Source organism: Varanus komodoensis, unplaced genomic scaffold (genome assembly GCF_004798865.1).
Source record: "Varanus komodoensis strain SLA01 unplaced genomic scaffold, ASM479886v1 scaffold13_3, whole genome shotgun sequence".
Lineage (NCBI taxonomy): Eukaryota > Metazoa > Chordata > Lepidosauria > Squamata > Varanidae > Varanus > Varanus komodoensis.
The window spans coordinates 18,300,165-18,327,761 of record NW_025335409.1 but is presented as its reverse complement, the minus strand read 5'-3'; the positions used below and the strand labels follow the sequence as shown (position 1 = coordinate 18,327,761).

The 27,597-nt window shown below is 41.0% G+C and overlaps 1 protein-coding gene across 1 annotated transcript in view; it reads right to left on the bottom strand.

Annotated features, from left to right (window-relative positions):
* The window catches only part of PCLO (piccolo presynaptic cytomatrix protein), a gene marked incomplete at its 3' end in the record, with an annotated part of 257,700 nt that extends 233,449 nt beyond the window's left edge, over positions 1 to 24,251 (bottom strand). The window contains exons 1-2 of the mRNA XM_044423276.1: positions 23,977 to 24,251; positions 10,759 to 11,959 (exon numbers count right to left, since the gene is read on the bottom strand). Of these exons, the coding sequence (XP_044279211.1) occupies positions 10,759 to 11,959; positions 23,977 to 24,251 (1,476 nt within the window). The remainder of the gene's footprint in view (positions 1 to 10,758; positions 11,960 to 23,976) is intronic.
* Positions 24,252 to 27,597: the final 3,346 nt, after the last annotated feature.

Below are 27,597 nucleotides of genomic sequence, written 5' to 3'. Positions count from 1 at the left end.
AGAGATATTGCAAATATTCCAAGAATAGGTGTCACGAGCAGACTGTTCACCGGATAGTAACCAGCCAATGGTGAAGTGGGGGTAGTGTTGAGCGTTGGGAAAAGGAATGTATATAAACGTATGTATACCATGCAGAAATTGCTCTTTGTTCCTTGTACAACTGGGGACTCTGAGCCAGCCTTTGCAAATGCTTCAATAAACTTTGCTTGCATTTACTCAGATTCTGACTCAGCGAGGTTTGTATCTCACAGCACATTATCTTGAAACATTTCAGTGGAAGGCTTTATAAACCAAACCATTCAAGACGATCTTATAAACAATATATGGCATATTGAAATGTAAAAGATGAAAAGCAACTGCAACTGCATACAGCTTTGAATGAGATTTTGCAAGCCAGATCTGCTCATTCTTCAGTGAGAACTGACATGTGCTTCCATCTACCTGGGCACAAATAGACTATATATTTGCACACAGTGCATTCAATTCTTCAGATTTTCTTAAGAAAATGAATATTGCCTTATGGAAGGCAGGAGTCCATGTAATCCCCTCTCACTGAGACCATTAGCAAATAAAAAAAAATCTGACATAGCCTCTTATGTTGGGTAAGCATTGCCAGAGAATTTACCCATTGACCCAGTGAGAGAGAGAGAGAGAATTCTCCTTTGCAATCTGACAACACAACAGCAGTGATTTAAAAATGTGAACAATCACTGCAGCGATCAACCTATAGGCTGTTTATAGGGTGGCCATGTGCTCCCCTTTACAGAAGACAGCCCTCTGTTTGAAGAAATGTCCACTTAGAGGTGTCCTCCATGAAAGGCTGTCCTGTCCAATTCTGGTTTAACCATCAGAACTGGTGCCCCTCAACACTGGGGCAGCAGAACAAATAGGCAGGGATGCAGGTCACCTGTGTCTAGCCTCCCACACCAGGTTGTAATGTATTTCTATTTAAAGTACAGTAATTCTTGCTAAATTTGCATGCATGCATGTATAATAACAAAAGCAAATATACAAACCAGTGCCCTTATCTTTTGTCCTCTTGATGGTGAAACATTTCCTCTTTTCTATCCTAGGTGTTCTTGTTCGGTTTGTTTTGGAATGCATAAGTGACCACCCACCCCATTTTCCGGCTGTGTAGCTGCAGTTGCCTCTGGCTGACACCCGTGTTTCAGAGGCACCTCCTGCACTCAGAACAGCTCATGGAGGCAGAGGGCCTTTTTCCTGGCTACTTTTGCCAATCAACCAAGCCAGAACAAACACAGCTGTGATAGCTTTTTTCAACTGGGGCATCATTCTGCTATCTATTCAGAAAGCAAATATTACTATCATCATTATCAGTAAAATATAATAATTATTTCTAAATGTTCATCTGTACATATAAATTGGTATATTCAATTTTATGCAGATTGCTTTCCTCTTTTCCTCTGTTTAGATAGGTCATAAGTAGCTACCTAGCAAATCATGTAAAATTGCTGTCAAACATCCTGCAGTCTCATGGAACCATATTGTTTATTAATGACAAACAAGCTAATTACTTGACAGCTTTATCTGAAAATTGACCCTGGACTGTCACACAAGTGGCAGTCAGAAGGTAGATCAAAATATGTGAGAAGATCCTGGGTGTTTTGCCATAGATCAGTAGGGTTTTCCATCTCCCAGTAATTTAGCAACGGTGACAACAAAACAGTCATTAAATTAGGCCGCTGAAATCCAAGAGGGCTTGAGAGAAAAGAGGAGCAGATCTGTGTATGAAAGAATTGGTGTGCAATCTCCAGTACTGCACTCTGGTACTTGAAAACAAATTCCTGAACAAAGCAAGTGCTTACAGACACTTTATTCTGCAATTCCATGGTCACCTTTTTCTGAGGCACTACTTTGCACCAGCTCTGGTAGTTGGATCATGGGATCCTAGCGGGAAAAAAACAGATCACATAAGCTCAATTCTACAAACTCTGTTCTACACTATTGTTTCTGCCACAGTACAATTGAATAGGGCAGCTATGACTAAATTGAGCAATATGTATTTAACCCAAGTTCAGTCTCCAGATTTGGCAAAGGAGGGAGAATGATCAGCTAGCATCAAAAATAACGCAGATAATACAAAAGCAAACTTTTCTTGCCACTGGTTCTTAAGATATGTCAAAGGAAATGGTTGACAATTATAATCAGAAAACAGATTCTCTCTCTTTCTCTGACACACACACACAAAAGATGTGCACAAAATCATCTCCCAGCTGATTACAGGATGCACACTGGGTGAGCAAAAGTCACTATACATCCCTCAGTTACTTCTTGTATCTGAGGAAGGTGCATAAGGTAAAAACATAAGAAACACGTCTGGAATACTGCCTAAGAGTATACATGCTGCTAGCCACTGTCAACATTGCTGTATGAATGTCCACTTAATACTTACTGCATGTCCTTATAGCTAACCATATGAAAACATTTACACAAAGAAATTTTGCAAAACATGGGGTTAAATACAGCTTTATCATATGTACTGCCTCCAAGAAAAGGAATAATATTACTGGGATTTGAGAGGAGATTAACCTGTCTGACCTAAAATGGAATCAAGTACACTTCCTGCTGGTGATTACCTAGAAAACATCTGAAATCACATGACCTCACTGTACTAGTAAGTTATAGTTGCTAGGCAATTGGAATACGAGTGTTGATGTGTAACTGCTATCTTTAGGGCCCAGGCTGGCTGGGGATTGCCAGGAGTTGTAGGATTTCTGCCTCAACATGCCTATGACTGTGCCCTTAGTGATGCAGATTTGATGTATAACTTAGTTTGTGAAAAACGGAGTTAAAACATTTTAGGGATGGAGCACTTTAGAAAACCTCCTGATTGAAATAATGAATTGACAAAAGGAGAAACAAGCAAGATCCTGTTTGTACATTGGACAGTATGAACTTACTTGGCTTTTGGAAGGGAAAATTGTGGGGGAGGGCAGGGGATTTGAACTGAGAAATAGTGGCAACAGAACACCACATTTTAGAAGATCCCTGGCTTGAACAGAAGGAGGAGGTTACTATTTCACCCAAACAACATGTGACAGGGATTCAGGCAGAAATAATTGATCACAGAGCAGCATTTCATAAGGGATTTTGTAAGGTACTCAGTTTCTCAACATAAGATGAAGCTATGACTGCAGTGAAAGCTGCTGCAAGAATATTGCCCCAGCCAAATATAGCTGCTTCTCCCCAGTAACTCTGCATTCAGCCTTATCCAAGCAAATTTTAATCCACTGCATCTATGGCCATGCAAATAGCATTGGCAGTATGAACTGGCTTTATGAAATGCATGTATCCCAAGCAATTTCCTAATTGTACAGCCACTAGGGAGTTCTCTACAGCTGATGGGCCCTGCGCAGTTCTCCTTCAACCAGAAAGGAATCCCAGAGTGCGCCAAATAAAATGTTTTGTTTTGAAAAAGATGAAAGAAGATGCTTTGGATGAGAAAGGCCATGACAAGTTAGTCCAAGCAGGCTACTGGGCAACAATCTATCCTTGAACACCCGCAGCGATGGAGCCTCAACGACCTCTCGTGGAAGCATCTGAGTGACAACTAACTACGAAAAGCAACAGCCAAAAGAAGTTGGCTTATCTTCGGCTCTAGCCATTGTCAAGTAGCCATGTGAAACAATGTTTAACTCTACACTGGAGTTTATGTCAAAATCCACAATCATAGGAGTATCATACTTATTCAGCTACTTCAGAGATACAAAGATGAGCATTAAATTTTAGATATTGGATGAAACCTGCACTGTCTGTGCAGCTTGAAGACAGGTAGTACAATGTACGGATGGGTTGCTGGTTCAGGGGCCAGAAAATGCAGTGTAACATCCAGAGATTCCTCTGAGCTAATCTAGCTAGAGTTTACCCCTGGGATTTCTTTTCAGTACCAGGACTTGTAGCTCCCACAGCATGCATTAGCTGGGACTACATTTACCTGCATCTGTGGGCTGACTAGATATGCACATCCTTTAATTTCATCATCAGTAACTAACAATATTCATCACCTAGGAATCTACAAATAGAAGAACAGGTATCTAACTCAAAGTGTGTCTTCTAGATATTACTGAGGTCTGCTATTTTTCAAACAGAAAACCTGCCATGATGAAAATCAGCAGAGAAAGCCTTCTGATGAGTTTGTACTTGTTTTGTTAGATTTTATATTTCAATATTTTGTCATAGTCAAGTCAGATATTATCAGCAGAAAGGTACCCTATAAAGGGATTTTCACTGTTTTCCTTTATTTTTCTAGAAGAAATTACAAAGATTCTTTCATACACTAATCCTAAATCCACTTCTATACAAGTTAGTCTGAATGATTTCAGTGGAGCATTCTTCACAGATCCTAGATTCATTACAAAAATGCAAGCAATCCCAAATATATATATAGGGATATAGATCTCTCTCTCTCTCTCTACACACACACACACACATGGGGGGGGGGTAAAATTACCTAATTGGAACACACTTGATATCTTTTTAATGTAGCACTCCATTTTCAACTATGTCTAATGAACAGAGTTGTCATGTTGTTTCTGGCCCTGCTCCTCTGCTTTTAACTGCAGCCTGACATACAGATCACTTTTACTACCACTGTATCTCTAGTTAAACAAAAACATTTGCATGTCAATACAACTACCTATGGTTTGCATGAGGTTGGTTCAGAAATAAGCCAAGGCTTTAAAAACTCAGAGATAGTTCAGCCTGGCCAAGCCCACTCCACCCCTGATGTCCTTTTATCACATTTGCCCTACCAAAGTGGGGCTTTGCTTTAACCCTCCCCCCATAACCTTGGCAGGATGGGCTGGTGATACACAGTTTGAGAGAGTTTTACTTACAGTTTTACTTCCCAGCTTCCAGGACAGAAAGCCCTTTTAGACCCCAGGAAGTGCATTTTCTGTTAAGAAGGCTTTGGGTTTTGACATGCCTTTGGAATGCCCTGGTGCTGGGAAATCTAGCACAGGCTCAAGTGTGCTAGAACTGCACAGTTCTGTTACTGATGGTGCACATTTTCTTAGTTCTTCTTTTTCATTTTCAAATGCAAGTCATGGCCTGTCACAGAGCCAGAGGCCTGTGAGCTGGTTCAACTGGCACAACAGCACATTGGTTCCAGGGTAGGCTTAACAACCTTGAGTCTGAGGGTGGAGGCACTGGTGAAAAGCTATCAGATTTTCACTTACCTGCTGGATTGCTTCCACATCCCTAACCAGAATACAGCGTAGCAAGCATCAGAAAGCAGGGCAAGATGGACATCTTTCATCTCCGCCCCTCCCCCCCCATTGATTGCCACCACTGGCCACACAGATATATGGGATTTAAAATGAGGGAGTGAGAGCTTGGAGGATAGGTGGGGTAGGTGGAAGAGCGCTTGGACAGGAATTCTCCTCTGACTTGAGTTAAAACCCAGCTTCAGCAGAATTCAGGGTTTCTAAAGTTTACTTAGAGGCTCATATTTGAGCCATCTCTTATTTTATCCCCTGCATTTGGTAAATAAGATATACAGTCAGAGTATATTTTTTGATGACCAACAAGAACCAATAAGAATCATGGCCTAAATTTCTACATGGTTTGGTTGTTTTTATTTTCTGCACTCCACTTACAAAAACTTATTGCGGGATTAACAGAATAAGACTCAGGCCAGTTTGTTTCGTACTTCAGGACACAAATTATCTTAAATAATGATCATGCAATAGTTTCTCCAATGAATACTAAAGTCACTGTAAAAGATGCAGTTCTGGTGAAGCTTACCAAGGAAAACTAAGTAGAAATATCTTCCACAACATTTTGCTACCAGAACACAGGCTGCATTATTAGACTTCTGCACCATCTAAGCCTTTTTCTAAGGAACCTATTTAATTCCCATAAACTACCACAAAAATCCAAAATGTGTATGTAGCAGAAGATAAACCATATGTTGGTTTATCCACTGGGATCTCAGATATTCAGAAAATACCAAGACATGACACAGTAAAGGCCCACCAATGCCTGGACAGAAACTCTGCAAGCAGAGATGCATTCAGGGTTGTGGGATGGGGGCAGCATCTTGCTTGCTCACCATAGACCCATGCTGCTTCCAATCACCAGGCATACATAGGCCTATCTGTATCACGCAACAGAGGATGCATGCAAACCTGTAGAGAAATGTACACACACAGGACCCTGAACAAGAAGGACCTGGAATTAACAGAACTTACAAGTAGCACTGGGTAGAGCCAACAGGTGCTATTCTACTCATCCTTGTGTGTACTTCCACGCACACACTAAATTTTGCATATGCCTACAGATGGAAGAGCATGAATATTTCTGGTTCTTTACTGAAATCCAATCAGTTTAATTCCAGAAGACCCTCTTGTCCTGCTTGTCCAGTACAAGAGAGGCAAACTTGCCAAACTGTCAGAGTCGTCACATCTTGGCTAAGAACAAATGCTGGATCCATCATAACACTCCACCATCTCAATGGAAGCCATTATGGTAATGCTTATACACACTCATCCCAAGCCAGAGGAATAATAATATTGAAGGAATATGAACCGAACCTCAAAAGTTTCAATATGGAGACAAGAAAAGCAGTGCTGCACGTCTGCATAGGACTTGGTGCATGTGACCAAGGAGAGGGAAAAACAGGGACCTCTGTCTGAAAGTATCTGATCTCCTTGAGAGCACATACATGTATTAACTACATGCGTAGTCATCTGAAATCCAGATTGCTTCTTACATGTGTATGTAATCAAGTACTGCTACTTCCGATATTAATATGATACATTCCCCAGAGAAATAATATGCCTGCTTAGAATCAGGAAGATTAAAAGAAAGAGAATGTTTTTCCATCCAAACTCCAAAATGAAATATATTGAAATGTGTCAGAATGAAACCTCACAGTATGAAAGAAAAAATAAACACAATGGCTAATACAATCATTGTTTCCTTTCACAACTTCTAAATGCTTAACAGTTGAGACTAAGTGGAAATGAAAATCCATTTAGATTTTCTTCTAGATTCATTTGCCTGGGACCTGGTTCATATCACCCATGACAAGAAAACCCGTCATGCATGGTTACCCATGGAGGGTTGTCATAATGTCAGTTTCAAGAGGTTGGTGTTTTTTCATTCCCAAGCCACCCTGAGAAGCCATGGGCTTGTTGGACAGGAAGGATAAACTTCTTGTGGGTTGTTGGGAATGGCTGAAGAGCTGCCCTGCCAGAGTGGCCCAAATCCTTGTTGGTTGCCATGATCTCACTAGTGCTACTGCCATACTCCATCTCCCCTTCCAGGTATCCTCCATGTCCTACTCCCAAAAATCAAGAAGAAAGGACAGTGGAGAATATCCCAAATGCATGCATAACCTTTAAAAAAATCAGTCTTGTACAAATGCCACTTCTGAAGTCCATGGTTTTGAAATTTGTGTAGCTTTTGCTTCTGTTTTCCTGCTCTGCCATGAATTATTTTGTTTATTTACAAAGACATTACTAGTCTGCCTTGAAATTTGCATGTCTCTCTCCCTATTTGTCTCCTGAAATATGTACACACCTTTACTAGTCTTATATACATATCTGATGGGTGACAGTAGCCCAATGTAGTGTAGTAAGGACAAAAAGAATGAGAGGGGAGCCAAAAGTGGCTGGCATGTGTAGCTGAAGGAGCTTTTGGGTAGGTATAATTGGTAGTACATGAAGGAGCCTTAAAATAGTATTTGGCAAGCACAGAAGTAGAGGATAAAATTGCCAAGCACATTGAAAATAAGAAGATACCACTATGCTGAGCGAAACTGCAAGAAGACAGACTTGCATTCCTGTCGCTTTTGCAACTCACTGCTTTGGAAAAAGCACAGCTTGTGACTGTGTTACCATGTTCTTTAATTCCTTTTAGTTGCCCTTGGTAGCCAGCAATCCCACTGGACCAATTGCAGATACAGTGCTGATGTAAGGACCAAGGAAATGGGGAATTCTGCTGGAAAGACACATAGGGTAGATACCGAGAGCCAGTGGGAGGACTAAGGGACAAAACGGGCCATGGAAAGCCATAGAATGCCCCAAAATCTCTTGAATTATCAAGTAAATGACCAATCCACAGTATTTTTTTCTTCAGAGTGACAGGTCAACCTCCCCAGTGAATCCTCTTTCTCAGCCAACATTAAGGTATTGTACTGTTAGATATCTGCAGAAGTTGCAACAATAAATGTCTCAATTTCTGATTTTTGTATAATTGCTCCATATAAACCTGTGGAGCAGAAAAGGATGATGCCTAATACAATGGAACATTAGAGGGGAGGGTAACAGAAAGATCAATACTTTTATTTTAAAAGCCAGGTGTTTTTTCTTAAAAAGCTGTAAAAAAACAAAATCAATAATAAAATTATATTAAAAATGGCCTAGTTTAAAGTGCTGTCTAAATTTCATACCCACATTCTAAAGCAATACCTATTCTGAGAATCTCTTAAAACAAATATATAACCAAGTATGGAACACAATGTTAAATACTGTTTTTCTGTGTAAAGAACAAATAAAAATGATGGTTTTATAAGGTTAAGCACATTGCACAATGTGTGGTGTGCTGTATTTAGAATCATGAAACAGAAAATTGCAACAAAGAACTCAGAAACCAACAAAGCCACTGGAGTCTAGTTCCAACATGGATGAGCCAATGTCCCACAAATTTGCATCACGTCTCATGGGGCAAAACATGCATTCTCCTCCTACCACAAGAATATTCAGCCATTTGAGGATTTTGGTCTGCAATAAATTGCCTTTTGCACAGGGAGAGAGAACAGGTCCTATTTTAAAACAGAGCATCAATTATTTGTTATTTTATTATCTGTGTCATTAATTTCTATTTCTTCTCCAAAACCCCAAATTAGTTCATAAATATACTGTCCACCTTACTAGTTCTAAGATAAAGATTCCTTGAGAGGGTGCTACACAAACGAGGTGTATTCATTTATATCAGTGCGAAAAATAAATTGCATTCAATGAGATACAAAATACATCTGCTCCTCAATTCTGCTGCAGGGCTTTGCCAAACTATTGGGTTGTTTCAGCAATGTCTGGTTTCAGGAATAGGAAAAGGATAGCACCATGGAAAGCTCCAAGTCATGCTGGGGATGGGAGCAAGACAGCTTGTCTTGTTTCAAAGAGCAGCTGAGCAAAACTAAATAAGAAATGTGGCTACATATTGGCTGTCTGGCTGGCTGCACCTCCATACAGCCGGAGACTTTGTCTCTTGAAGAAGCCTGGTCCATTTTAGAAATCTCAGGCTGTAATCATGAGAAATGGTGGTGTCCTTACATTCCAAGTGCTCAGAGTGAGAGAATGATAATGTAGACACCTCTGGACATGGGTGTCAACCTAGAGGGCTACACTGGATGCTGGGGAGAGGGAAGCCTCAATATTCTTTTCTTTGCCCAAGGCTTTCCCATTAACTCTGGAGGACAATGGGTTGGCATTCTTTGAGGATGAGAGTGCAGACTTGGTCTGTGACACCCACTTGACGAAGTTGAGAGATTTTCTGTGAGAAGCAAAGCCAGGTGAAATCCAGCAATGGCAGTTGGATGATTTTTTTTTCAACCCATATATCTCCTCACCACAATGCTACTTTCTGATGCACTGTTATGATAAGGAACCTTCAGGGTTAAAAAAATGCCAGTTATAAAAAGCAATACCAGAAGTAGTATCACTGTTGCTACTAACTAGTTAACAGTATAACCACAGAAACAAAAAAAAGTGGAGTTGGAAGAGGCCTATAGGGACACTGGGTCCAACCACAGCATCCCTAATAAATGCATTTTGAATGCTTCCAACATGGGAAGTAACTCTTGAGGTAACTGGCTCCATTGTCATATTCCTGTAATGGTCAGGAAGGTTTTCTTGATGTTCAGTTGGAACCTGGCTTCCCATAACATGATCCTAATGTTCAATAGCCTGCATTCTGGGATGACTGAGAGGAGATCCCAGACCTCCCCTCTGTGACAATCTTTCAAGTGCTTGAAGAATGCTATCATATCTCCCTTCAGACTTTTCTTCTAAAGGTTAAACATGCCAGTTCCTTCCTCAGAGGGCTTTGGTTCAATTGATCTTTTTTTCTTTTTAACTTCTCTGCATCTTTTCCAGTTTATCTGCATGATTCTAATCTCTGGTGCCCAGAGCTGGACAGAATACTTAAGATGAGGCCTAACCAGCACTGAGCAGATGTAAACTATTACTTTGGAAGTGATACTTCTATTAATGCAGCCCAATTTTCAGATGATAAAATGAGGAAAAAAAATTAACTCTTTGCTTAATCAGCCAAATATTCTCTACTGAGAACTTCAGCTCAGTCCTAATTTTATTTCAAAATATGGATTTTCAATGTGCTTGATTTCTTTGTAAATGCATAATAATATGCATACAAACTAGACTGGTTTTCAGATTTCACACTCACTGGAAAACCTTTCCACATGGGTATGACTGCTAACGTATGCTCCTTAAGCATCTTAACCCTGCAGAGAATTCTACAATGTGGTCAAGGAAGTACATTCCATTCATTTCAGTACCACTGCACTGTGTCAAGGCTGTTTGTAGAAGAATCCCTAAGAAGCTTTCAAGACATTTTAGAAGCTCCCTGATCTAGATGAACAAACCAACATCTCTATAATATATAGACTGGTAAACTCCTCAACTCATTCAAGCTCGGCTTCTTTAAAAGGAATTTAACTTGGAGGGATGTTAATTTAAGGGCTGATAATGTACAGTTTTAGATTTTACTTACCTCTGTTATATGAGGATTAGGATTGAACCCACACAAACTGCAAACTACAGTTTTACACTGAGTGCATGTATTGTAATTGGCCTTTTCAGGAGCGTGCAACAGCAGTTCTGTGGTAGTGCAAAGAGGACAAAAAGTTTTCTTGGGGGCTGAGCCTTCGGGCAGAGAAGAAGCTGCTTGTTGTTGCTGGAGAGGCCCAGGCTGTTGGTCAGTTATCTTTGTAGGTCCTGCCTGTGGCTGTGATTGCTTTGCGGGCCCAGCCTGTTGAACCGATGGCTTGGCCAGCCCTCCAAACTGCTGTGATGTTTGCTTTATGGGACCTCCTGGTTGAGGAGCTGGCTTTGCTGGACCTCCTGGCTGCTGTGATGGTTGTGTGCTGGTCCCTCCTGGTGGGGGAACAGCCTTTGTGAGCCCTCCTGCCTGCTGAGATGGCTGCTTGCCAGGTGGCATCCCTTGTTGGCCTGCCGGTTTTGTAGGAACAGGTGCCTGCGAGGATGTTTTAGCAGCATCAGGTTGATGTGATGATGTTGCTTTTGCTGCTCCTGGTTGTGGTGGTGAAGGTTTTGCAGGACTCTGCTGTTGGGTAGATTTTGTAGACTCTGGTCGTTGGGACTGACTTTTTGGTGGCCCTTGCTGTTGTCTTGCTTCTTCTGACTGTGGGACTATTGGTTGGCCAGGCCCTGGTTTCTGAGCCTGCTTAGGTATGCCAGGTTGCTGTTGCTGCTGTGACTGTTGCACCTGTTTGGAAGGTCCTGTTTTCTGTGAGGTTGGTTTGCCAGTCCCTTGTTGTGGACCTGTTGGCCTTGGAGATTGTTGTTGTGCTGGTTGCTTGGTGGGTCCTTTCTGCTGTTCAGCTTTATCCTGTTCTTTCTGAATAGGTTTCTGTCTCTTGGCAGCTTCTTCCTGGGCTGAATCTGAGTCAGATATCAAATCAAAAGGATTGAATTTGTTTACAACCGAAGTGACTGCACCAAATGGGTTGACATCTGAGAGGAAGCTGGGCATCATACTTGGCTTCTGATCTTCTTTAAAATCAGTTCGTGATTTAGACTGTCTCAGACTTGTGGAAGACGGGCTCCTTCCAGGCACCTGTTGCTCTGCTTTCAATGCATCTACTGTTCTGCTTTTGCTTAGAGTATGTGGCACAGGATCTGGAGGCTTGCCTGGCTGTCTTGGATGTTGACTGGTATCAAGCGGAGCATGTCTACAAGGAAAAGATACAACATAAGGATTAAGGTTAACCATACACATAACTGTCAACAATTCTGGTGAAACCCTAAATTTTGTATAGACTCAAAAATTCTGGCCCTTAATATAAAACATATGAATGTAACTTAGTGCCTTAAGTATTTGTCTCCTTCATTTCCCTTTATTTACTTGGAAAGGACATTTTCCCAACTGCAAGTGTAAATGTCACTTAACAGGTACATGACACAAAGATTTCTGACATTTTCTGCCGGACCTCCTAACATATCATTAAGTGTGAATATGAACCATAGTCAAGTCAATATTTACTCTAACAAATAATTTAGTGGCAGAGTACTTGGGTTGCAGTTTAGAAAACAATTTGGGCTGTGTGACTTAGGGTGCAATCCAGTAAGGCTGCCTGTAATCCTCTGGATTGAGATGATTATTGGCATCCACTGCATAGTAAAAGGCACACGAAGAGGAAGATCACCTCCATGCTTCTCTCACCATGCAGATTCTTCAGCCAATTTCAGCCCTAAAAGTGTTCTGTCTTGGAGCAAGCAGCCAGGAGTGCAAGGAGCTACCAGAATACCTCATATGCTGGTCGAGGATGTCTGTTCTCCTTCCCAGACTCCAAAAGCCCATCGTTGAGGTTGCTATTGCAACCTTAGAGCTGCAGTTCTTTCCACACCAATTGCAAGAATGGGGGGAAGGCACTCCAAGTGCACACTGCTGGAAATGACCTTGGAGCAAGTTTCTGAGGTTGGAAGTACAGCTCTGAAAAGGCTATCTAAACTCTGTCTAGTGGGTGTAGGATTGCACTGTTAGAAGTGCTATCCTTTAATGTTATAGTTAATTAAATTATCAAAAGTTCAAAGTGTTATCTAAGGTGAAAACATGCCCCTCTCAAAAAGATTGTGTGAAGTAATTCTCTGTGCTCTTTCCCTAAGCTCTGTGCACATTACCTTGGGTGGTACATTCCAAGGACACAGATCAAATCAAAACATTCTTTTTGCAGAAAAGGCTAAACAGAAGGCCAACTTTGAAGAACCAGCGGTGTAGCCATTTGGGTTACTGTTCAAGGTAGCAGTAACTCAACAAGTCAAATACATTCTACCAATAAAGTTTTTATTTATCTATTTATTTATTTAAAACTTTTTAATACTGTCCCTTACTGTAGTCTTGGGATGGTTTAGCAATAAGACAAAATAAAATAAAATAGTATTGTGGCCTGTGGGATTGCAGGGTTTAAAAAAACCCCAAAAACTACCGGCCAATGTACAGCGCTCATGAACTTCATCTGGCTCAGTGGGTCAGACTGTACAGATCTTAATATTCAGAGGGTATTTGAAACTCATCCGTGAACCAAAGAAAAGACAGTCTGTTCTTACCTACAGCAAAGTCTATCATGATGAACAGATGAAAATTGCAATAAGTTATATTAAGCAAAACTTAATAAAACACCCTTTAATTCATAATGAACTTGAAAAGTTTTCAATGGATACTGAAACATTTCCATAAAAATGTCTCTCACTGTAGCAGAAATACGCAGCTCTTGGTTCAAAATTGAGAAAGGAGTTTGGCAAGGCTGTATACTGTCACCGTGCTTATTTCCTTTATATGCAGAGTAATCATGAAAAAGGTGGGGCTAGATGAATCACAAGCTGGAATTTAGATTGAGAAATATCAACAACCTCAGATATGCAGATGATACCATTCTCATGGCAGAAAGTGAAGAGGAACTAAAGAGCCTCTTGATACGGGTGAAGGAGAGCGCAAAAGTTGGCTTGAAACCCAACATTAAGAAAACTAAGATCATGGCATCCGGTCCTCTCACTTCCTGGCAAATAGATGGGGAAGAAATGGAGGTAGTGAACGATTTTATTTTCCTGGGCTCCAAGATCACCGCAGATGGGGACTGCAGCCAAGAAATTAAAAGACACTTGCTCCTGAGGAGGAAAGCTATGGCAAATCTAGAAAGCATACTAAAGGGCAGAGACATCGCCCTGCCGAAAAAAAAATGTGTATAGTCAAGGCTATGGTTTTCCCAGTTGCAATGTATGTCTGTGAAAGCTGGACCATAAGGAAGGCTGAGAGCCAAAGAATTGAGGCCTTTGAATTGTGGTGCTGGAGGAGACTCCTGAGAGTCCCTTGGACTGCAATGGGATCAAACCAGTCAGTCCTAGAGGAGATCAACTCTGACTGCTCTTTAGAAGGCCAGATCCTGAAGATGAAACTCAAATACTTTGGCCACCTAATGAAAAGGAAGGACTCCCTGGAGAAGAGCCTAACGCTGGGAACAATTGATGGCAAAAGAAGAACAGGACTCCCGGAAGACAATGAGGTGGCTAGATGGAGTCACTGAAGCAGTTGGCATGAGGTTAAGTGGACTCCAGAGGATGGTGGAGGACAGGAAGGCCTGGAAGAATGTCGTCCATGGGGTCACATGACTTTGCAACTAAAAACAACAACAACATAAACTCAGTACACTCTGTTCCGACAAGTAACATTGTATTTTTGCTGAAAGGTTGAGGTCCAATGTGTTTTTCTCTTTCTGGAGTGCACAATGTTCCTCTGCACTTCCACTGTGCTGTGAATTTTGTTTTTAAGTCTTCAGCATCTACAGTTAGAGCCCCACATGTCCAGAGACATTATTCCCTACTACACAATAATTTTTAAAAACGGCACTCATATTTAGCCAATTAAGAATTTCCTGCTTTGAGAACAATAAACATGGAGTGACTCTGCAATAACTTTTAATTAAGCGTTTCATCAGAAATGAACTGCTTCATTTGTATAAATAGTAGTAGCATGCTTTATTAGAATTCTCCAAATGCAGAAGTATGTTATTTTAATTGGTTAATATTTTCAGTTGGCATATTCCTTACGATGGAGGAGTACTACTGGAGAACTTCCAAAATAGTGTTCTGTTCCTAAATTCTTCTGAAGCGTGCCCTCCACATTTATCATTTGGGTTCCATCAGGCAGCTGTTTATGGCCACCATTTATCACTGAGAGAGTATTCACTTAGGCTGTGAACTGGTGGCTCCAACATACACATAGAGCTACATGTTTGCAAGAGCTTCCTCATTCTCATTCATAAACAGAAGAATGATCTGTGCAAATGGTGGCCAATCACTGACTATTCTTAGTAGCAAATGAGACTATGTGACTTGGGATCGGGTACCAATTCTTTGCTAAACAGACTATATTTCATACCTGACAAAACACAGTTTCTTTAGCAGGGCTGGTAGGGATCCATACTACCTAATTCCACTAAGGCCTAAATATGCCAACTGGACATGCCTTTGTGTGGGTATGCTTTGGATTATATTACACATTTCTTATTTAAAGGAGGGGAAATGTGCTTCAGAAACAAATACACATTTAAGCCATCCATGGCAGGAGGGAGACATGGAGCCAGCCAGGTGGGACAACCTAATGTTGGCACTTCAGGGCCCTCCTTGACAGGCATTATTCAGAATTTAGCCTGTGACATTTATCTGGGGTTATGAGGAAAAGAAGGTAGCAGAAAAAAGGTAGCCAGGAATAACCATAATGATGAAGGAGCGGAAAACCCAAGTTCTACCTCTAGGGAATTTATAGATACATAATTGCAATATTTATACAATATAAATTTTATCAAGAAAATTAAAGTATCAGAATTCAAGGAAACCAAATACAGCAGTTTCACCACATATCATTAGCCAAGGAAATGTCATTACCAAAGGGTATGCCAATAATTACCAACTCACTTGGGGTGCAATCTTATGGCCACTAGGTAGAGTCCAGAAGGTCATAGGATTATTGGGAGGCTTGCTTCAAGGTCAGAGCTGAGACCCTGAACTCAGAGCATCCTCTTTCCACCCTCCTGTCACCTTTGCACCCAATGCAAAAATAAGCACACTGACTGTGGTAGTGAGGTCTCAGAAGACAACTCTGTGTTCCAGAGATGGGGAGGAAAGGAGGTGGCATATGCAGCATCCTGGCAGCACCTGAGCTTCCTCTCTTCACACTTCAGGGCAAAACACTTAGAAGGCTGAAACTGGCCACCAAGTGGTTTTCAGGGGTAAAGAAGCATGGAGGTGATCTTTACTTCTGCACTCCTTCCACCCTCCATCAGATGCCTGAAATCCTCAAAGTTCAGGGACTCCAAGCAGCCTCATTGGATTGTGCTGCCACCTTTTAAATGCCACAAGAAACAGAAAAATCCATACAAGCAGAACAGTTAGCTTCTGATAGCCATGATCACTAAAACGAATCTCCAGGAACAGAGATGACGTAACTGAAGAATGGGACAAAGAGCAGAGGAAGGATATCACTTTAATGCTCTCCTTGGGAACCCCCAGGAGAATCTGGACAGCTACTGTCAGAAGGAATCAGTTTTCACTAGGTAGAACTTGTTTTCATATGGTGGCAAAATATCTGAAAGTACTGACTTCAGTATTTATCTGTCCAACATGTAAAAGAATGTTTCAGGCAAGAATCTGGGGTCACTGATAGATATCACCAAATTCTACTACAAGAGGAATGCACTGGAACAATTCCAAATGAGGTTGCAGGGAATGGGAGAGGTAGAAATTAAAGATCTCTGCTAGGATCTGAACATTCCCACCTAAGAGGTTTGCAAGTAATGTGCAAGTAATGACATTTTAACACCAAGATCTGTCTTTCTGTCTTTGCAACTCAACTTGCAGCATGATCCCATCAGCAAAATTTTACTTATTAGTTAACTGTGGACTCATAGAGCTAGTTACCATATGCAGATATGGCTTCTCAACTTACAAAAGGACTTTTCTGAAGGATGCATGAAGAAGTTTGTTTTCATTCCTATTTTATCAGAATTCTTCAAGTTTGCACCTCCCAAACCAAATATGGTCTCAAACATGGTCAGTGGTTGGTGTTTGCATATTTCCAAGCTTGAGATGTGATTTGCAACCCCCGCCCCCCACAGAAAAAAGAAAAAAAGTGTTTGACATTAAGCATGTATTTGAAAAACTGTGCATGAAAGAATTATATACTTTTGAAAAATGCACACAAAGAGGTCAGTCAATAGAAGGAGAATGCATATATTTCAAAGATGAGCAAAACTGAAACATACATTTGAAAAATACACACAGAAATACACAAAACAGGCATGTAAAAAGGAAAAAAGACAAAGATCACAAGCTGATATGATGCAGATATAATGCACATGAACTTCAAGACAGAATTTGACATATTCTGTCAAACTCAAGTTTTGCTTGTATACTTATTCCTGCTTTTCTGACAGCAGTGTACAGAAAAAGCATTTTTTTTCACTAATCCTGGAAAATGGAAGGCTAGGATTGTTCAGCTGTTCCCTCAAGAGAGCTGTATAATGGCTTTCATAGCTTTGTAAAACACCAATCCTAAGCATAACTACCCATAAAACAGAAGATTGATATATTGCTTAGCTTTCTATTTTTACTTGTAGATCATGTTGAAATGCTGAAGAAGCATGGAGAAAATGATCAAGGTGCCATACAAGACGGATTTTATTTTTAAACAATAATTTCTGTGTCTTCAGTATGAACTTTGAATACTTTTCACCTGTTCTGTGGATTTGTGCAGGTCTCTTGTTTCTAGGCCATAATCAGTAGAAAAAGAACTCTGAGTAGCAATACTCCTGCGGATAAATCTGAGATAGCATTGCAAGAGCACAGAATTTCTTAAAAACAAAACAAAAACTGCACAACTTGGATAGTGCTTATTGATAATTCAGTATGCCTGAGTGTACTGTATTTCAGTAGATAAAACTCCCGTAAGCAGCACTGGGAGATGTCTCTGTAAATGGTAAGATTTTTCCTGCCCTGGGATACTCCTAAATCAGCTACCTAAGCTGATATCCTTAGCTACCTAAGGTATAAAACAGCTACCTAAAGGCTATATAATATAGCCTAAATTATTCCCTGGCAACAATTTGGAGCCGCACACACTGAATTCTTTGCTACACGGTAGATAATATGTATTTCAGTATAGTCAGTACCCATTAAATCTATATAAGAACAAAATCCTGCTGGAACATAACAAGGTTTTTTTTTTCCTTAGGGAAACGACTGTTAGCAAATTACAGACACTTCAACAGATGTTGGTTGATCTTTCATAAATGATTGTGTGAGCAGAATCTATTGAAAAGAATAACATGTGAGAAGATACTAAGTCTCCACTATGGCATGTGATGAGGAAGGACTTATTTTACACATATGACACCACTCAAGGAGCATGCGTCTATAAACAGGGCTACTCGTGTGCAGGTACCCGAAGGTGCACAAATAAGAAGTGATGTAATCTTTAAGGTATCAGGCTTTCTGTTCCTATTGAACTAGTGACATTTCTGTACAATCCTAAGCATTGTCAAGTGAATGAACCAGATTACTGAGAGTAGTAATCATTAACTTTTACTGAAATGGCAGAGGGTAGAACACCAACATTTCCCAAATTATTCTCTGAACAGGTTTAAAGATGTATTTTGCAGAGTATCATGCATGTTAGACACTTTAAAAACAATTATAAGCTTTGTCAGCTTCCTCAATGGACTTGCTCAGGAAAAAACAACCCTATGCCAGCATAAATGTGCTAATCTTTAAGGCATCACATAGCACTTTTGTCATTTTTGCTAAAAGAGGATAACATAGCTGCTGCTTCTTTAGAACACAGTGCAAGACAGCACTGCTCATTCAGAAACATGTTTACACCAAGGTAAGTGTTAATAAATTCAAGGGGCTTAATTCCTTGCAAGTAAGTTTACTTTAACAGGCTGAATCAAACTATTCTCAACTCCTAAAACCCATGTTTTAAAAAGTATGTCTCCTATTAAAAAAGCCTGCCCAGAGCACTTTGGAATAAGAATTTAAACACATTCCAAGCATTGCTGGATTACCATATCCAGAACATTACAATTTAATCTTTATAAATTAGCCTAATTTGACACAGAGCATATACAAGTTTAAAGGAATAAACCATAGCCTAGCAAAAATCCTCCATCCCCTCAATCCCAGGTATATAGCTAAGAAGAGAAAGTGGAAATCCTCAATATTTAATAACGTATCACACAAAATGGCATAAGATGCATTTCTGGCTCTGTTACTAACTTGTGAAGTGATATATTTTCCTTCTTATCTAAATTGCTTTGAAATTATTACAGAAGGATGGTATAAAATATCATACCATAAATGCATACACAATATTTCTGTAGATGTAAAGTCCTAACTGCCTCAGTAAAGCAGAGATCTCATTAACCCTGGCAATCCTAAACCAACAATTGGAGAATGCAATTTCCTGCTGTTTACCACTAGACTAATATTTGGGGATAAGAAAAATTGATTGTCAGGAACCACATTACATTAGGCTGGTTCAGATGTAGTACTAAACATTGTGGTGCTATAATTTAGCCTGCAGGGAGGGGGTTGCCCTCCCCTTCTTCCTCATGCCCATGACGAAGTGTTCAGATTTTATTTGATTTTCACATCTGTTTTCAACTGTTCAGAATATAGTTGACTTTCACATCTGTTTCCACCATGGTTTATGAAACTGGCTTCTTTCCACTATCTGTAATTAAGATTTACCACAATTTAGGATTTGGCTGTAACACAAACTTGCAATCAATCTGAAATGGAACTAGCGGATGGTGAAGCAAGCCCAAGGCTTGCTACAGCTCATTTGTATAGTGTTGAACTATAGTTTGAACATTAAGTCCCAACTTCCAGTAACAAAATTCATGTGATTTAAGCAGACCAGAAATGTATTATATTCTATTACATATGAGTAACTGCTTATATTTCAAGTGCATCACTTAGAATTAGGCCTATCAAACTAAGCTTTACTGGGCATGAAATACATCAGTACCTATCTTAGATTTAAAGGAGGAAATGGCAAGAAGAACATACAATACTTATAGTTCGGTGTACAACACTATGACCCTTAGATACTCTCTAAATAGACAGGAACATCTTCAGGGTAGGAGCACACGGAAGCAAAGGTCAAAGATTAGGGACTTCCTATCATCAGGGAGACAGTTGATAGGACTGCACTCTTAACTTTACTTAAAATTACTCTTACAAATGGAGCTGTGACAAGTACCAACCAAAGCCAATAGAAATGTGAATGTACTTGACTACAGAAATACCATGCACCAAAGGCTACTGGTCCTTCTCTCCTAATGTATTTAGATACTTTTAAAAAACCATGAGGGGGCTTATTCAAATATGAGTTCTGACCAGTTGTAAAATGTTACAACTAAAGCAACACACATGGGAACACAGACTGATGCACAGGCAGATGTACTAAGATTTGCTTTGGGGCTTTTTCCCCAGTTCTCCTGCCATCTGAGATGAAACATCAGGTGACCGGAGAGAAGGTTTTCTTGGCTTTGACAACACTGGTGAAATTCACACTTCAAGGCGTAACTGGTACCTGTGCCAATACCTTTAGGCGCTAGCTAAAGACTTATTTCTTAGTTTTTAATCAAATCTGCTAGAGGCCTTAATTCTTCTATTTGCTGTTTAGAGTTTTATGGGATCATTTTGTTGTGAATTATCATGAAAATTGAAAAGTAATGTACAGATGTTAGAAATAAGTAAACACAAATAGCACTTTTCTTACATATTTTGCTTTGTTTATTCATGCAGAATGGACAGCTTTGTGTAGCTGAAAAGTATATTTTTGTATCGTAACTACACTGATTCAGTCAAAATCTCCAGAGATATCACAGGAATAATAATTTGCTTCCATACAACATAATTATAGCCACAAACTTAGACAGCTTTGAAAGGGGATTGGACAAATTAATGAAGATTAAGTCTGTCAGTGGATGCAAGTTATGACAGCTGTACATTATCTCCAGTAACAGAGATAGTATTCTTCTCAATACCTTTTGCTGTGGAACATGAATTGAACATTTGGCTGCTATAAGCAATTAGTTGATCACTGTGGAGACTGGACTGGGTTTTGGTCTGACTGAGCAGGGCATCAGTAACAACAGGGACAACATTACATAAATAAAAATGCCAACTTTGGAGAGTGATCCTATGGGCTCAAGGGCCACAGGATACATTAAATCCTCAGATCAAACATCAGAAACAGGGTCAGGGGTCTGCACTCTCAACCACTTCTCCCTTCCTCACAGGGACACAGAAAGAAATCCTCTTCAATGTCAGAGGATCAACCTCACAGCAGAAGTTAAGAGGGCAGTGAGCAGGGGAGGGCAAAAGACCGAGGACACCACATCCTGAAGGTGCTCCAGCCTTCCCACTCCAATGCGCCTCCACAACAAATTGGGCCATCTAGCTGAAATGCTGAATGGGGGAACAGGGAGGTGAAGTCTACTTCCACCTCTTCACTCTCCACCCCACCCCCCATTACTCTTCTGCTCTACAGGTTCTTAACGCCCTGCATTTGGAGGTCTGTGAACAGAGAGAGTGCAATTGATAGGCCTGTTCAAGATTCTGTGGATATATTTATTTATTAGATTAGATCCCTTTTCTCTCTCTTTTTTAAGGTGTTCAAAGTTTAATGTGTATCATTCTCCTCCTCCTGCTCTCCATCTTATCCTCTGAAGAACATGGAATGGATCAAAGTCACCCAGTTGGTTCCATGGCCGACTGGGGACTAGAATCCCAATCACCTGAGTCCTAGCCTATGCTCTTAACCACACATGAAACTGAACTTGGCATAGAATTTATTCCAGCTCAAAGGGTATATTTCTCTCACAAGAAAGTCAGGAGAGCAAGTTGCATTCCAGTTACACTCAGGAATTGGGCAAGGAGGGGGTAGTAGATATAGAAAGGTATCAAGGTACAACTTCAAATGATAATTTATTTCAAATGAACATACTTGAGTGAAATGTTTCATATGTACTTCTAAATAAGCCAAATAGAAGACCCTTCCCTTGCACTTCCAGAATGAGAACTTTCACACTGCACAAGTGTGTACATGCACATGAAAACACAGAACATGTATTTCTATAATAGGTGTACAGTCAATTTACTACCAACATCATTAAAGTATGTAACAGTACCAAAGATGATTTAGGAATTACTTTATAGTATTGGTAGCCATGGGAGTTGGTGCCTGGCAGTCATGGATCCTGAATAGCTTACATCTGTAGTAGGCTGTTTGGTTAGGGATCCTACACAGGTGGTTATTTGTGTGCTATTGACTGCCACTGTGGCATTAGTCCCAATCCACTGCTGATAACCTGATAATTTCAGGAAAATGTAAAGAGCCTTGCTGAGCTTCAGTCTATTTTTCTAATTTCTATCTGCAATTGCTTGTCCACGTCTTATATAAATCAACAGAGTGGAAAATTGACTGGACCCAGAGACAAGCATTTTCAGTCTTTAGCAGTTTCATCCATAAAACTGCAATCATACACCAATTAGAGCGCAAATCTTATTGAATTCAATGGACTGATCTTCTGACTATTCATGTTTAGGATTTCACTTTAAAACCAAATTTGCTTTTCTTTAGAAGGGTTAGGTGTATATTTAGCAAGTGCTTGCCTTTTCACAGCCTATAAAATAATGGATTTACATTTTTAAAAATATATTTTAGAAAATACCTCCAAGAATCTTTAAAAAGGGGAATATGTCACCTTTCATAGGTGTTCCTGGGTAGTGCCTATAACCCTAAAATGTTTATGGTGGTGGTAAAAGCTTTTCCAGGGTATAGCTTGACATGCTTTGGCAATCTCCCAAAACCCACAAGAATGGAGAATACGGCAAGACAAAGAAGAAGAATTGGAGAGAAAATGCTCAGTACATGGCAGGACTACACCAGCGTCTTCTATGTTTCTGAAAAACCTGAATCAATAAACAATAAGACACCAACTGGAGTTTAAAGTACAGTGGAAGGGGAACAGATCAGTCTAATCTATTATGTTGCATGGATCACTCTTGTAGCACTTCTTTGCATAATCCTTGAATTGTATCAATCTAGTTTACCTAGTTTAGCTGAAGCTAAGAAAAAAGTCCAGGCATAACAAGTAGGAATTACTATAAAATGGTGTAAAGCGGGCCTTTAAATATACACCGAGGAAAATATTTTCTACTACAGGTCTGGGTTTGTTGGGGTTTTTGTTTGTTTGTTTTTTTGTTTTGAACCGTCACAAGTACCAGAATGAAAAAGAATTAGAAATCACCAAGGCAGTCCTCTGTAGATTATGCTCAAGAAAAAACTTGTAGTTTCAGCACCATGGACAAGGGAAATTGAAATTATGTTCCACATAATCACCAGGCGAGGTAGCAGTAACTACTCCATGTTAAAATGCTTCTCTGGCAGCATACTAAAGGGAATGGGGGTGGAGGAAGCAGCAAGGGACAAAATAATCATATGGCTATCGAGGTCGGTACCTCCCCATACATCATACACAGGCTGATAGCTGGGAGGAAATCTATTTCGCCTTATTTGCTTTAGCATAACCTGCGACGAAGGTACAAACAGTAATCCAAGATCAAAGGGAGGCAAATGATCACGCAGGCCAAAACAACATATGGACATTAAAACAGAAAGAATCTTCAAGGCTGAGCGATTCAAGGGCTTTTAAACGAGAATCAATCTCTCCAGGAGCAGAAGCTACAAAAGCATTCGGCATGGAAAAGGGCTTTGCAGGCTTCCATTTTAGCTCTAGCAAGCCAAGTGGAAGCTGCAGAACATTTAAGGTGGGGTTAATAATGGTATGCACACAAGCTTTCCTCTTCCCTAGAAACTGAAACTAACCAGATTCACTGTACAAAGCGTGAAGAAGAGGTTAAAAGAGGGGGGAAGGGCAGTGGAAGTGCTCCGCTAGAGAGAACGATTCGATTCATGGTGATTTCAAAGCCATGCCAGGAGAGGAGGGGGGTGGGGTGGGAAGCAGCTCCTCGTGCAAACCCCCACACCATCCACTCCCTACCCCTCTGTAAAAAACGGAATGCAATAGACTGCCGCGCCGTGCGACACACCCAGCTAGCCGCGCCAGTCGCCCACCCACCCACCGGCCCTCCCTAACCGGCATTTGAGTTACTCTGTGCGTGCCTGTGCGAGGTAAGCGACTCCGCGCTGGTGGCGCCGGCAAGGTTCCCTTTAGACAGCCCCTGCTGCGCCCTTGACATGACGGCGGCGATCTGCCTCCTCTCCTCCTCGCTCAGCTGGCTCAGATCCGTCTCCACGCCGGCTGGGATCGCGCCCTGGACGGGGGGACCTTGTTGCACCCCGTCATCAGCGGATCCTGCTCCAACTGCGGCCCCTGCCACACCTTCGGGAAGCCCGGCCAAGCCTTCGCCGCCCTCCAGGCTCGCTTCGTTGCCCATGGTTGGAAGGATCGCTTCCTGCTAGCGAGCAGGCTCCTCTTCGAGGGGCGGAAGGAGCTGGTCCGTGGAGGCCAAGGCTGAAGCGCCACCTTTCCCGGTTTTCCTGGGGCGCCGGCGGGCTAGTAGTCCTGAGCGGCGGCTACCTCCATAGTTCGGAAACCGGGGTGTCCCTCGCTGTTGCTCGAGACAGAGAAGGGAAAAAGCACTCGATGGCTCCCCCTTCGCTGCCCACAGAGCGCATGCTCTTTGCACAAGACGGGTGATTTCCTCTCCTCCCCTTACACACACACACAGCAGGATAGCATTCTCCACCCTGCTTTCCATCATTTAAAGGAGTCGCACAACTACTTTGGAGAATCTCTCTCTCTCTCTCTCTCCACACACACACACACACACACACACGATGCATTTGTTCAGGATGAATCCTGGGATCATCAGCGATATATACAAGGCAATACGCATTTCACAAATGGCAATGCTGCCTATTGAGCAGGACAGATAAGGGTCCGGGGTTAGGAAACATAGAAGGTGTGCTAGTAACCAGACCAGCATGGGAAAGGGTTTTTCAGATACTGAATTTCTGTGATCCTGCAAGGGTTAAATAGCATGAAGGAACTTTGCGGGGCTGGGGCGGGGGGGGGGGTGACAGTGAAATCTGGTGACAATATTATTTTAAACATAGACCTTTAGACCCTAAGGGGGGTCTGTTAGCCCGTTAGAGTTTAGCTTGTACTATCCTAGTAAATGATACTGTCCTGTGTTTAGCCTCTGCATGTTGTGTAGTAACTTATAGGTGCTTTACAAATTATTAATAAAATAAAGCGGAGCATTTGAATTAGGAGATTTGCTCCCAGGGATGCAGCTTTGGGTTGAGTGCCCTATTTTCTTGAGCTTTTTACTGAGGTTTTATGTTCACCCCTAATAGCACATTTCCAGAAGTTGGTTTTACATTTTGTTGGTTCTTTTTTCCTATCATTTTAAATGTTTGTATTGTGTTATGTGCAATGCAGAAATTTATCAGTTTTCTGTAATTTGTGCATTCAACAAATGGAAATATAGGGTAGAAACTCTCCAAATAAATGCTAGATTTTTGTTCTTATGTGTTGTTTTTTCTGTAGATCACTTAACGACATTCAGACACATAGAATGATGCTCCTTATTTAATTACAAGTCCATGACATTACTGCAATGGCCACTGAAAAAGAATTAACAGCTGCTACTGTTAATGGAAACACAGAACATACTAGTATGTCTCAAAAGGAGTCTAGAAGACTGTCAAAAAGGCAGGCAGGCAGGCAGGCACCAGGTGACAAACACACAGGTCACATCTGCTGAAAGCTCTGCTCAGGCTCCCATAGCTCAAATGTCTGTGATTCTTCAGCCCATGTGGTCTCCCGCCCATCTGCTCAGGAAGTAGAACCAATGTACACTTAGGTTCCAATTGCACTGCTTGTTCTCTTATGATGCAAGGCATTAAACTAGAAGAAAAGGCTGCACCTTATAACAAGAACAGAACCATTATGAAGGTTTCAGGAACCAAGCACCTGAGGGATATACAGTCCTTCCTGAACGTTCAGATTTCATTTTTTAAAAATGTTTTCACTTACAAAGAAATATGCAAGAAGCCTTCTGCCTGATCACCCAATGAGATGCAAGTGTGCTTCTGCATTTCAATGTTTTGGCCTATGAACACAAAAGCATTGGTATGACTGGCAAACTGTTAAGCACTGAGCACTAGTGAAGGTATGGCTACTCAAGTACTTGGGATCCTAGCCTAAGTTACAATAAGCCTGTACCCTGTGCTCTGTGTGTGTGTTTCTTGTTGACAGGGAGCTACAAGCTACATGTCCATGAGAGGCCAATATAAAGAAGGATTCTAGAAACCATCAGGCACATCCTGTCATTTAATGTGCACCAATGGATCCATACTTCTTTTATTTCTCAAAGTAAAGTAAGGAGAAGACCTTTGTTGAGCAGAGCAAGAGTAACAACTTAGCTACAGGCTCTCAAATTCTCCAGAATTCTTCAATCAGACCAAGTGATAAACAAAAGGAGAGAAAGCCATGCAATCTGCAGTGTTATACTCTTAAAATTGGAGGAGATTGCAGATATTCAGATTAGACCTTATCAGGTACTGAGATGGTTTAGGTAATACACAGGACTCTTCTAAGAACTGCTGAAATAAAGAAACAAACAAGCAATGGATTCCAACAAGTAAAATCTAAGTCCTGCTTGAAACTGTTTGGCAAAACACAAAGGTTCCTTGGCATGTGGAAAACAGAAGCAGGAAAAAAGTTAAAGGTTGTTCTGTTATCAAAGTTTGAGATGGCTTTAGATTGTATACTAGTTAAAAAGTAAAAAGAAGTTAGATTGAGTAGTTTTATTACAGTAGAGAATAAATTTATCCTCAGATAATAAATTCTTCAGGTAGTAGGAACTTGCTGGTGAATGGCTAAATTTGGTATCTTCTTAAGTCACAACCTGCCTTCTCTACCAAAGGTATCAATGTTGGCCATAAGAAAAATTCCAAAAACAATATACATATATTATGCTAACTACAGGTAACACAATAGTGTGAACATTTTCAGAGAACCTTTCTTTCTGCCACCATATCTGATAGAATCCTTCTACAATCCAACTTAAGACTGCAACTCACTGAAGGGAACTTCTGGTCCATAGTTCAGATCGAACTTGAAAAGGTTCCTATTCTGGGGGCCAAGGGATGGTTTCCAAGCCCAGGGTCCTGGAGGAATTCCCACTGACCAGTGACTGTAGTGGAGAATGTGGGAAGAGGACTCACCTGCTCAGTCTGCTCCCACTGGTGCAATGTGCCCACGAGAGCATCAGCAATTGGTGCGCTCCAGCTACTGTCTCAGTGGTGGAGGCTTTGATTGTACCACACATTCCCCACTGAGGCATTGCATGAGAAAATCATTCTAAGCTGAGCGCGGGGCTGGAGTTTTCCTCCAGCCACTGCCTCAGTCAGCGCAGTCTTCCCAAATGCTGTCTTCCCAAAATAGAGGACATTTGGTGCACCCTGCATGCACCAAAGCAGAATCCAAGGCAATGTGATAGCTGCACATGCAATGGCCTATAGTCAACAGCAGGCAGGAGTTTGAAGAACGATGTAAAGAAATCCACAAAACTGAAGTCGGGATAAACACATTCGGAACTAGCAATTTTCCAAAGCCATTCCCACCTTCTTGGTCCCTGTATGTTCTGCTTTCAATCATCACTGCCCAAATGGCATTTCATGTTTCCTTCTGCTCCTTGGTCCTACTTACCTTAACGTTCTATACGCCAAGACTTCTCACCCTATCACCCTACAAACATAAACTCCAGACAA